Below are 12610 nucleotides of genomic sequence, written 5' to 3' on the forward strand. Positions count from 1 at the left end.
ACTCTATCAAGAATTATTGTTGGCGCGTTAAGTTTATTTTATTCAACATTCAAAATCTTCTCGAAATAGGAAAATATAAAATTAAAAAATATATAAATTTTATTTTATTATCAAATAGATAATTGTTAAAAGATTATAATGCAAAATAATTGTTGTAAGTATAAATTAAACATTTATTTTGTGTTTTTTGATTTTTAAAACGCGAAACAAAGTAATAATATAAGAAAAAAAAATAAATTGAACAAAATATTTTTAAATAATTGCAAGGTAATAATTATATTATACTTGTGATATATTATTATTAATATTATATATTTACAAAAATACTATTAAATATTTTATATTTTATGACTGCATTGAAAAATAGTTGATAACCATCGTGATGTGAATGTTCAATCAGATAATTTGAGAGACTAGCTATTTAAAGCCACGCGACATATTCACACAGATATATTCAATTACATTCGTTCGTTTTAAATAACAGCTAAGTAAAATCTTGTTGTGTGGAAAATGAAGGAAAAGATCGAGAAATAAATATTGTGTGAATATTTAATTTGGAAGAAATGGTAAAAGTGAATAAAATTCGATGATAAATATGTAAGTTAACATTCGTAACATATTTTTTGAAAATCACTTAAAATTATAGATTTGAATAATGTTTTGCATAATGTTTGCTATTGCATAATGTTCTTTTAGTTTCCTATTACTTGTATATTATATATATGTGACATTTATCTGTAATAATTTATAAATTTAAAATTAATTTGTAATTTGTATTTTGATTGCGTTACTTTATGTTTTTTTTTTTAGATTAATATTTGTAACGTATAATATGTACATGTACATTTTGTTGTTATAATATAAAATGCAAAATAAAAATAAATTTTTAAATAGAAACAATATTACAGATTACTAAATTAGATTAGATTATAAATTATAAAGCAAAAGACATTATAAATATAATTGCATTATAATTTCTAATTTCATGATTTTATTACTTTTATAGTTTCTATCTTATAACATTAAATTTATATATATATACACATATATATATTCAATCAACACCATGGCTGCAACAATAATTGCTCTAGCAGTTTCTACATTGTACATTATACTTACAACTCTCATAGCTTATTGGATGAGAAGATATACCGACTATTATATACGTGATCCGTTCGTAAGATCTCTATTTTTAGAAGCCATTGCTACCGGTGAACTTTGCGGAGCATGTTTCGAATTAATAATAAGTAAGTTTACCGAAGACAATGATTTTTAATTACCAATAACAACTAAGATTAATTTCGATTATGATTTGTATTTATTTACGATATAACTTATCTTTCACATACTTTCATTATGGATTTAAAATTAATGAGAACTGATCTTTAAATACTAAAGACATGATTTTTGGATTTAATAAATATTATTTTTTTTATTTATCATGTGTAACTTATCGATATTTATTCATTAAAAATAATAAATTATCTAATTAATTGAAACAAAACATCAGCATGTAATATATTTGTAGTAAAAATTTTAAATATCATAAAAAAATTTATTCAGCTAATATATTTTTTACTATATATACATATATGTATTGAATTAAAATTTAATTGAATAATAAAAATATAAAAATATTATATTTTTAAAATAAGAATAAAATTAATTAAATTGTAAAAATATTACATTTTTGTAATGTATGTGCGTTTTTTATTATTTTAATTATATTATACCTTAGTTGCGGACAACTGGGGTGTTTCTATGTATGGTGTATATTTATTTGTACTGACGATTTGGTGGTCTCTAAATTGGGGTGATGCTACCGCTTGTCCGTATACACATATCGAAGAAGTTGTTGAAGGAACAAAATCGGTACGCGATGCATTTCTTTTAATATGGGCCGAACTTGTAGGTGGTCTTGCCGTTTTTAGATATATTCAATTGCTTTGGGCGCTCGAAATCGTTTCGACGCATAAAAACAAAGCATTCGAAGATTGTACTACTGATTTACAAGTAAGTGAGATGATAGATTATAAATTTATGTAAATAATATAATAAATAATACAATAAAAAACTACAATAATGATACAAAAAAAATATTAAATATATCATAAATTTTATTATAAATGTTTCAAAATAATATACTTTGTAATAATATAATTAAAAATTAATTATAATAATAACATAAAGAAAAATATTAAATTAAATATACTTAAATATAATATTTAAGAATAATGTACAGTAAAATTCTTATAATATAGTATAATTCTTATTAGAAAATGCTAAATTTTTAGATTATATATCATAAAGTATATCATAAAGTATAATATCATAAAGTAGAAACGATCATGGATATAATATAATAATATAATTTGTAACAAGAATAGAAAGAAAAATATATATCATAAAATATACAAAGAACAATATAAATATGTTTAAATTAATGTTTGAAATTATATATTATGAATTATGATTATTGAATTAATGAATATCGAAATATTATTTGAATTTTACTATAGTATTTTGATAATGTTAGAAATTAGAAAATATATAATTAATTTACTTTACTTTATTAATTATTAATTGATTATTAATTAAATTAAGGCACAATATATTATTCTGAATAATAATGAATCTTTTTTTTTTTTTTATCATTTTCCTTTTATTTTTAAGGTACCCGTAATATTTGGAGCATTTATCGAATGTGTGGCTACTTGTATATACAGAGTAGTTTCACGTGGTTTGAGCGAGATAAATTCGAGGATTAATGTTATTATCGATTCCTTTATTGGAACTACTTTAGTTATTGCAGGTTTGGTTAATTGTTTATATAATTACACAAAATTATATCTATTTTATTTTCATATTGTTTAAATTTTTGTATCTAAAATAGCTAAAGAAATGAGGAAAAGTTTTACAAATTAATAATTAATGATAAATAGATATTAGATATTTCACATGCTTTTAATAAATTAAGCCATATATTATTTATAGAGCATTTAATATTTCATATTTCTATTAGAATAAAGAATAACACTTGAATGAATTTTTTTTTAATTAAACATCCTTTTACTTATCTATTCTTCTTTTTCTATATTATTTTCAAATATTTAAATAGTATTCTTTCAAATATTATATATCACATTTTATGTCAAATTTTCCTTGAAAGAAAGGTAAAATCAAAATATTCAAAATTTGAAAATAAATTTTTAAGAAATATGATGAAAGTCATCAATAAATTATTCCAATATTAAAAGAAAAAAAAAACTTAACAAAAATAAGTAATTGATAAAAAAATTTATAAATTATTAAATTATATTTATAAATTATTTAAATAAATATTTTCTCATCAACAAATGATAAAACGTAAATTTATAGTTACATTTACTCCTCATCTTTTTCAATTCAAGAAAATTTTTATGAATAAATGTTCAAATATTAGATTTGTTATAAGTATTTGATATTCAATCGTATTATATTCATAAATCGGATCTTTTATTTCTGAATACTTATCAATATAGGGATACTTCATTGATACTTGTTTTATTTTCATACTAATTTCAGCTTTCGATTATTCCGGTGGCTACTTCAATCCTGCACTGGCCACGTCTTTGAAATACGGATGTTTGGGAACTTCCTTCATGGAGCACGTGATAGTCTATTGGGTTGGTGCGTGTGCCGGTTCCATCGCCTCTTTACGAGTTTATAAATCACCGTTCGTTCAACAATATATGGAACAGTATAAGGAGAAAACACTTTAAGTAAGCAAAGATACAGCGGATCATTGCTCAAGTTTGTTGAATTTGTGTTCACTCGATTTTTCTGTTGTTTATTTAATTTAAATGCGTTTTCTGTCTGCGTTACCATTTTACAAAGCATATAAATTTATAATACGATTGAAATAGAGATTGTTATAAGGAATACATGCACAAGATTAGTCACTTATCGTATATTTGTAAAATAGAAGCGTTTTTTGGATTTACAGGGTGATAATTATATTCAAGTATATAATAATTATATTCAAATAGAATTCAAATTAATATAAATTTGATCATGTATATAATCATGTTTGTAATGAATTATAATTGTACAAAGAAATAAAATTATTTTGAATAATTTGTATAGATATAATTTTTATTATGTAGATATTTCAAATTATTTTTAAAAATTATTTCAGATTATTACTTTTAAAAAATTAATAAAGAATTTATTAATTTATGTTTTTAGAAATATTTTGATTTTGGAAATAATATTTTTAGAAATAATTGTAGATTTTGTAATAACAACAAATAATTTAAATAATTGTTTAAATTTCTTATTAATTTCAATAAAGATCAATTTCAAAGAAGATCAAATATGAAATAAAAATTCTTTTAATTTATAATAATTTTAAATATATACAAGATTCATTAAACAAATTACATACATATGTAAATATTTATAAAAATACAATAATATGAAGTAGTATTTAAATAATGAAGTTAAAAAACAATTAAATAAAATTTGAAAACAATAATGAAATATATTAAATAAATATTTATTGAAAGCATATTTTTAAATTAATTTTCAAATAGAAAAACTTAATTTAATATTTGACATAAAAAATTCTGTTTTAAATATATCCATTCTTGTCCGTTTCAATAATCTGTAATAGAAATATAGATATATTTTTTTTACTTAAAATATGATACAAAATTAACGATTGAATAATAAATAATATTAATCTAATGTTCTATTTTCTTATAATTTATATAAATAAATTTTGTAAATTTTATGATAGAATTCGAATTGATTTATCATTTACAATATTTAAAATAAATATTTTTTTGTTTCAAATAAATTCTTTAATATATTGATTTGATTCTTTAATATATTGATATTGATTCCTTAATAAATTTATCGATTTCATTATAGAATAACTATTTATTATTTAATTAAACAATTAGAAATTTATCAGCAAGGAATTTTAGAATCAATTAATCTCTATTGAATTATTTTCAGATGAACAAAATGGAATGCATCCAATCTGATTTGTAGTTTTATTTACCATTTCAATAATTGATTTATTACTTTGATTTAATATATTATTACTAGTACGATTTTCTCCATCTAAAGTAGGTTTTTTTTTATCTTCAACATCAGTTTTTACAGATTTCGCATCAATATGATTTTTAGCCTTAATTTTTAGTTTACCATCTTGAGTAGGAAAGTTTATAGCAGGTATTGTTATATTTTTGTCTCCTTTTGTTGCATTCATCAATTTAATTAATAATTTTGATAATTCTTCCCGTTTTCTTGTTACTACTATTTCCTCAAACCAATTTTTCAATGTTTTTATTGGCAAAGTATAATCTTTAATGGGATTCTGAAATAAAAGATTAATAATATATAAAATAAGATTTCTTTCGAAATATTTATTAATTTAAGAAAAGTTCTATTTGAAATATATATTTGAAATATTTTTAGAATAATAGATAATTTGAGAGATAATTGTATATAATAATACAAATATGATATTCCATATTATATATGAATTCAAAAAATAAATTTACCTTAAAGAAGCTCTCTACATATTGTAATACATATAATCCGCAATCAGTGAAATTTGATTGCTGAGGAACTTTTAACAATGCTCCTTTAATAGTATCTTTTGAAAATACTTTTTCACATCCCGTTTTTGTTACATATTCACAACTTAAATAATCTCTTAATGTAGTTACTACATGTATTCTACTTGTTCCAGCAAGAGAGTCAAATATTAATATGCAAGGTCTAAAATAAATATATTTTATATTTTATTTGGAACATAATAATTTTTTTGATTTTTTAATTTTTTAATTTTAATTCTTTAAAAATACTTACATTTTTATAGTATCTTTTTCCTGTAGTATGTTTTGTTTCATTTTTGGCGATACATTTATATTTTCTATTATTTCTAATTCATCCTATTGTAAATTATTTATAAAATATGCTCTAATAGCTTAAATTATATATATAAAAAAAAATAATTTATGAAACTTAATTTAAAAAAACTTACATCATCTTTGCTAATCATTTTCATTTCTTCATTATCACCTTCAGCTTTATCCCTTTCTAAACCACCATCATCCTGATCTATAGTTACAATAGTCGTCATTGGTTTGAGAGTTGTACTTCCAATAGTAACAGTTTGAAGTTTTACTTCTTTTAATTTTTTACTTTTTTGTATAGATTTACGAATATCATTTTCATCAGATCGTTTACTTTGTGTAAAAACTTTACCCACTAATCCGGGAAAACAAATAATAGCCAAAAACCAATGAGCACTGTAACATTTTTATACATAACAATTATTATTTAATATTTTAATTTAAAGAAAAATAGAAAAAAAATGTGTAGTAGATAAACTTACTGTTCATTTATAGGAATTATAATAAAATCTTTTTCAAATATGTTGACATTTTTCGTCCACTTCTGAACTCTTGCATGTCTCTTAGCAGCAGGTGTAAGAGGCATATTGTTTTCAACTGTTTGAGCATGTGGACTTGTCAATCGCTTATAAAAATAGGAACTAAATACATGAGTTCTCCGTTGATCAGATTCTGATAGAACTTCCAATGTCAAATATTTTAGATAGACTATAATTACATCATTTAAAAATTGATCTTCTCCAAGACATAAATAATCCTCAGTACTAATGGTTATACCACCTTTGGCAGGTGGTGGGGGATATATAGTTATTCTGTAAAGAATAATTTAACATTATATTATCTCTATGGTTTATATGAAGATATTTAAATATATATTAAAAAAATATTTATACGAAAAAAAGTTGTATGATATTAAGTTTTACATTTATTTTATAGAATGTTTCAAAAATCGTATAAAAAATATTGTATGTACTGTTACTGTAATATATATAAAAAAAGATAGAAATAAAAAAGAATTATACGAAATATAATGAATAAATTTTTTTTTAATAAATTCTTTTAAAAAATAAATTAATAAAAATGTTCCTTACGTTTGTATATTAGTATTATTTGAATTAGCTGTTATTTGTGTTTGAATTTTTTTCTTCGATAGGTTTTTTATTTGTACATTCTAAAAAAGTTGAATTATTTTAAAAAATTTTTTAATTAATTAAGATTACATTTAAGATTCTTTCAAACTGTATATTTTCAATTTTTTATATTTATTGAAAATATACAGTACATACATTTTTCGGCGATGATCCTTCAAAAATATCATGTGCTTCTTTCGTATTTAATTCTTCTAATAAGTTTTTTCGCATAAACAATGTTTTTATTAAAACTTTTGATTCTTCTGATAATTTCTCTGTTACTAAAGTTATTCGTTTATGTGTATGATCTATAAAATATTCATATTTTTATTTTTTTTATAATATAAATTAAATAATTAAAAAATTGATACCTTTTCCAGCAGGATCATAGTATGGTCCTTTTGGATCCTGCATTCCTAATAATTTACGAATTATAGCTCCAATATTAATAGATGTATAAAAGAAAAGCACTGGCATTGATTTACCAAAATGAATTAGTACTTTTACTATATCTCGAATCTTAACGTCTAATGTTACAAAAGTTTTTTCTGCAATATATGTAAATAATTGTATAGAATAAATATTTATCAAAATAATTATAATAAAAATAATATATTATTTTATATTATTATAAATATTATATAATAATTAGTAAAATAAATACCATCTTTCAATAAAGGTACACCAAATCTTACTCCATTTTGCGAGATTAAGACTCTATCCCGAGGAATATATTTGTAAGAACCTATTCTTACCATTTTACATAATAAAGAAGTATATGGAGATTGCATAATGTCATCTAAAAAATATTTATCTTTATTTTTTTTCTTTCAATATATAATTAACTAATATTTATCATTCAAAATTTAATAAATAGAATGTATATATTGTGAAGTAATCATATATGAAATATATTTAAAAATTACCTGAAATATTTTCTATTTTTTTGCATCCTACATAATCGGAAATTGTATCGGAAATAGAATTATTCGTAATTATTGGTTTCTTCTCAAGAATGATATCCATTTCATTACTAAAATCATTATTCGTGTCATTTGAAAATGTATTGTTATTAGAATTTGATCTTTCTTTGCTTTTTTCTTCTTCATCAGATGATATTGTTAAACATTCTGAATAAGAAATGTCAATCTAAAGTATTTCTATATTCTATAAGACAATTTGGCATATAAACTCTTAAATCATGAAAATTATTTGGTTGTAAAAAAAAAAAATAGGATAATAGAAATATTATTTTCTCTCTAAAATCATTGATTCATGTTTTTTAATATCTTGAATCGAAAAAAAAGAATACAAAACCAATTTAATTTTTATTATTACATATTTTTATAATGCAATATATAATGCAAAATATAAAATCAATTTATATAATATATAATATACATTATATATAATATATATATATNTATAATAAATTTTTATATATAGATAATAATAATAAATTTTTTATAAATATGTGATATATTAATATATTTATAAATTAAAATAATGTATCAAGTAGTAAAATATCAAATCAAAAGTAAAGTTAGAATATAAATGAAAATTAATATTGGTTAAACATTTATTTTTTTATAATTTTATTTTTTTGTTAATTTTGTAATCTTGTATTTTTTTTTTATTTTTTTTTTGTATTCAAATACAAAGATATATGATTTTTAATTTTATATTTATTTTATCTTTTTCATTAAATAATTTTAATTTTGTCATATTTTTATTTTATTAAATAAAGATAATTAGATCTATTCTTTTATATTTGTTTTATCTTATATATTTAGTATTTAAATTGAAGATTAAAATGTACTTTTTAAAATAAAATTATAAAATTTTATTTTTACCTGGTTTTTTATGACTAGGCCTTGATTTTGAAGCAATTCTTTTTTTTCTTTTATGTTTATGCATAGACGCATCTTGTTCCAATTTTTCTGATTTTGTTGATGAATTATGTTCATTGTTTATCTTGTAAAATAATATGGAGAATTAACATGATAATTCAAATTTAAAAATATATTTAATGAATATATTTTAACAAAATGTATTAACATTTTTTTAAAATGATAATATATTAAAATGATGCAATTCCACAAAAATTTTTAAATACTAACACAAATATTTGTTATAAATTTGTATAATTTAATTGTATTATTTCATTTTTAAAAGAAATTAAAATTTACCTTATTTTGTTGTACAGAATCAATATTTTTATCTGGTGATCTGAAGTGATTAATATTATATTTGAGATGCTTTATATATGAATTTTATATAAAAAAAATATATTGAAAAGCTTACCTATTAGAATTATTTGAATTATTATTTATGTTATTTTGAGAATTATTATCATTTTTACTCATATCAAGTGATGTAATTGTATCAGATTCAATTTTTACTAAATAATTTATATCCAATGTAGGATTAGAAATTAATGAAACACTTAATTTCTCAGAAAGAACAATATTTGCCTAAAAACACAAATAATTTTTAATCAACATATCAATCTTTGATTATGCATTTTTATAACTATTATGACAACTATATTTTGATAACTATTAAAATACCTGTTTCAATAAATCTTCAACTGTACAATCTTCGTGAGGTATCTCAAATGTAATTAATCTCTGTTCACCATTAATAAACACAACTAACATTTTTGCAATATTTCCTTTTATTTGATGTTGAACTTTATTATGTATCAGATTATGAATATTTTTTTTAACAAAAGCATCATTTTCAGAAAACTTATATTCTGAATCACTTTGTGAAGAAGAACATTGTTGATTTATTGAAATTTTCTCACAAATCGATGGAGATTTCAAAGATTTAACATTCATTATATTATGTTTATTTTTAGATGGAAATTTTTCTTTCGAAATTTCCTTTTGAAATTGTAACTGTGACAAAGGTAATATTTGGTGTACTGGATTTGTAATTGTTTTCTGTCTTTTTTTCAAAGATTCGATATTTACTTTATTATATACATTTTTATATGAAGATATTTGTTTTATAATCTTTTTTTGAAATTGTGACGAAGATGACAATTGTTGCACAGGATTTGTAATTATTTTTCGTTGTGATTTCAAAGATTCAACACTATGCACATTTTTAGATGAAAATTTTTGTTTCGTAACTTTTTTTTGAAATTGTGATAAAGACAAATATTTCAATTTTTGTTGTACCGAATTTGTAATTGTTTTTCGTCGCTTTTTCAAAGATTCAACATTTATAACATTATGTACATTTTTAGACAAAGATTTTTGTTTTGTAGCTTGTTTTTGAACTTGTAACTGCGGCGAGAATGTCAATTGTTTTTGCTGTACTGAATTTGCAATTGTTTTTCGTCGCTTTTTCAAAGATTCAACATTCATAACACTATGCACATTTTTAGATAAAGATTTTTGTTTTGTAGCTTGTTTTTGAACTTGTAACTGTGGCGAGAGTAACAATTGTTTTTGTTGTGAATTTGCACTTGTTTTCCTTCGTATTTTCAAAGATTCGATATTCATAGCATTATACACATTTTTAGATGAAAATTTTTGTTTTATAATTTCTTTTTGAAATTGTGATAATGGTTTCTGTTGTATTGAATTTGTAAATGTTTGCCTTTGTGTATAACTATATACCGAACTTCGTATTTGTTGTAAAGCAATATTTGATAGTCGTTGCAACTTATTTCCTTGCAATATTTTATCATTTTGTATTTCTATTTTTGTTCGTAGCATTATGAGCTATTCAAGAATTTGTTGATGAAATAAAAGCTTGAGATATAGTGTGAGTAGAATAACTAGAAGAATATTTGCCTAACAATTTATATCACATTCTATCCAATAAGATTAATTGTTTTAATTTATATAATTTTCAAAATAAATACGCGCCTGATTAGATGTATTAGCGTTTTATTGGTTCATCATTTGAATTCCAATATTATTTTTTACGTTTATTCTATTAATTGTATATTCCTGTTTTTACACTATTTTTTTTATTGATAGTTAATTTTTGTTTTAACAATCTTTTATTTTTATAAATTTAAATTTAGAAAATAATGTAATTACTATAAGTCACAATTATCAAGACTATACAAATTAATATAAATATAAATATATAAATATATAAATCAAATTTGAAATGAAAATCGAATAATATTGATTTACTTAAAGGTGAAAGATGTTTGTACAGAGTTTTTATAACGAATATTATGATTGACAAGCTTATTCCATGATAAGACATTGTTCAGTGAATTTCAAATTATAATCGTGTAGAAATTATCGAAATATCTAAATTAGAGAGGAGAGAATTGATATGAAAATTTTACAAACAAGTTTTATAAAGAAATTACTTGATCTTGCATTGTTGATAGAAGCAAATTAATGTTTCTTTAAATTATTAAATTGAAATATGTGAATGTGTAAAAGTCATCCAAAAAAAAAAAAAAAATTAAATTTTTAAGAAGTAAATAGAATTGTTGAAGAAATAAAAAAGATACAAGGTATGTTAATTTTGAAATTTTTAAATGATTTTAAAATACATTTGTATAATATAATGATAATTTCCATGATGGAAAGAAATAAAACGTATATTAATAAGATTAATTTGAAAAATAGATGAAATTTCCAACGAACATAACTATTTATATGGAAATCATTTTGATGCAAAAATACAAGGAATTCGAAAATTGCATTACTGATTTGTAAGTAAATGATAAATTATTTATAAAATATAAATTAAAAAATATTTTCAATAAACTAATTCTCTTCATTGAAATCAATTCTTTTTGAATCGAACGTATTCCTTTGTTCAGGTATAATAAGAAATTCAAATTTAAATTCTAAGAAACAATTAAAGTTTTGAATAAATGTTTTAACGTTACAAAAAAAAGGAAAAGAAATAAAAATTATATTTAATTGGAAAATTCGTAAATTATAAATAAATTATAAAGTATTCTTTTATCAAAAAAATATAAATACATTAATATTTTAAAATTCTTTTGATTATTAAATTCATATTTTTATTATCATTAAAGAGACGAATAATAAAAAAACGTAAATTTATAGTCTTCTTCTCATAACGTATTAAAAATCCGCATAAAATGTTTAAGTATACTCAATTGTTTTCACCTTTCGTTGTATTCTCTCAACCATGAATTCCTTTGTTATTCCACTTTTTCTTTCTCTTATTCCATTGAAAAATTTCTTTACGATCTTACATCTTTTATCTTAATAAATCTTGTGCCTTAAATAAAAAGATAATAAACTTTTTGATTCAAGAAAATTTCTACGAATAAATGTTCAAATATTTAATCTACGTTATAAGTATTCGATATTCTACATTGTATTGTAGCCATCATATAATACATCGAATCATAGAAATCTTTATTCTTCGAATATTCATCGATACTTGTTTTATTTTCATGCTGATTTCAGCTTTCGATTATTCGGGTAACTACTTCAATCATGCCTCCTTGAAATATGGATGTTTGAGAACTTTCTTCATGGAGCACGTGATAGCCTATTGGATATATGCTTGATCGACAACCTCTTTACGAGCTTACAAGCTATCGTTTAT

General features: G+C 20.9%; 2 protein-coding genes across 2 annotated transcripts; one reads left to right on the forward strand and one right to left on the reverse strand.

Moving 5' to 3' along the window:
• Nucleotides 1–366: 366 nt before the first annotated feature.
• On the forward strand, nucleotides 367–4093 carry LOC122710743 (aquaporin-11). Its single transcript, XM_043928785.1, has 5 exons — nucleotides 367–597; nucleotides 1007–1247; nucleotides 1739–2013; nucleotides 2674–2812; nucleotides 3565–4093. The coding sequence occupies exons 2-5, from the start codon at nucleotides 1067–1069 to the stop codon at nucleotides 3759–3761; spliced, it is 792 nt and encodes a 263-aa protein (XP_043784720.1). The 5' UTR covers nucleotides 367–597; nucleotides 1007–1066; the 3' UTR covers nucleotides 3762–4093.
• Nucleotides 4094–4972: 879 nt separating this feature from the next.
• Nucleotides 4973–10821, reverse strand: LOC122710741 (sentrin-specific protease 7-like). Its single transcript, XM_043928783.1, has 14 exons — nucleotides 9610–10821; nucleotides 9344–9513; nucleotides 9229–9268; nucleotides 8893–9013; nucleotides 7966–8169; nucleotides 7704–7838; nucleotides 7411–7587; nucleotides 7196–7347; nucleotides 7001–7080; nucleotides 6392–6721; nucleotides 6038–6305; nucleotides 5863–5945; nucleotides 5553–5772; nucleotides 4973–5365 (listed from the first exon to the last, which is right to left on the reverse strand). Exons 1-14 carry the CDS (start codon nucleotides 10768–10770, stop codon nucleotides 4973–4975), a joined length of 3534 nt encoding a protein of 1177 aa, XP_043784718.1. The 5' UTR covers nucleotides 10771–10821.
• Nucleotides 10822–12610: the final 1789 nt, after the last annotated feature.

Source organism: Apis laboriosa, unplaced genomic scaffold (genome assembly GCF_014066325.1).
Source record: "Apis laboriosa isolate Shangri-la unplaced genomic scaffold, ASM1406632v1 scaffold151_cov152, whole genome shotgun sequence".
Taxonomy (NCBI): Eukaryota; Metazoa; Arthropoda; class Insecta; order Hymenoptera; family Apidae; genus Apis; species Apis laboriosa.

Bases quoted from the DNA above. Each gene is read 5' to 3' on its own strand.
- LOC122710743 (XM_043928785.1), top strand. From the start codon at position 1,067: ATGGCTGCAACAATAATTGCTCTAGCAGTTTCTACATTGTACATTATA. The intron at 1,248-1,738 runs GTAAGTTTACCG...ATTATACCTTAG, and splicing joins ATGTTTCGAATTAATAATAA to TTGCGGACAACTGGGGTGTT. The intron at 2,014-2,673 runs GTAAGTGAGATG...TTTATTTTTAAG, and splicing joins ATTGTACTACTGATTTACAA to GTACCCGTAATATTTGGAGC.
- LOC122710741 (XM_043928783.1), bottom strand. From the start codon at position 10,770: ATGCTACGAACAAAAATAGAAATACAAAATGATAAAATATTGCAAGGA. The intron at 9,014-9,228 runs GTAAATTTTAAT...TTATTTTACAAG, and splicing joins ATTCTGTACAACAAAATAAG to ATAAACAATGAACATAATTC. The intron at 6,306-6,391 runs GTAAGTTTATCT...AAAATGTTACAG, and splicing joins ATAATTCCTATAAATGAACA to TGCTCATTGGTTTTTGGCTA.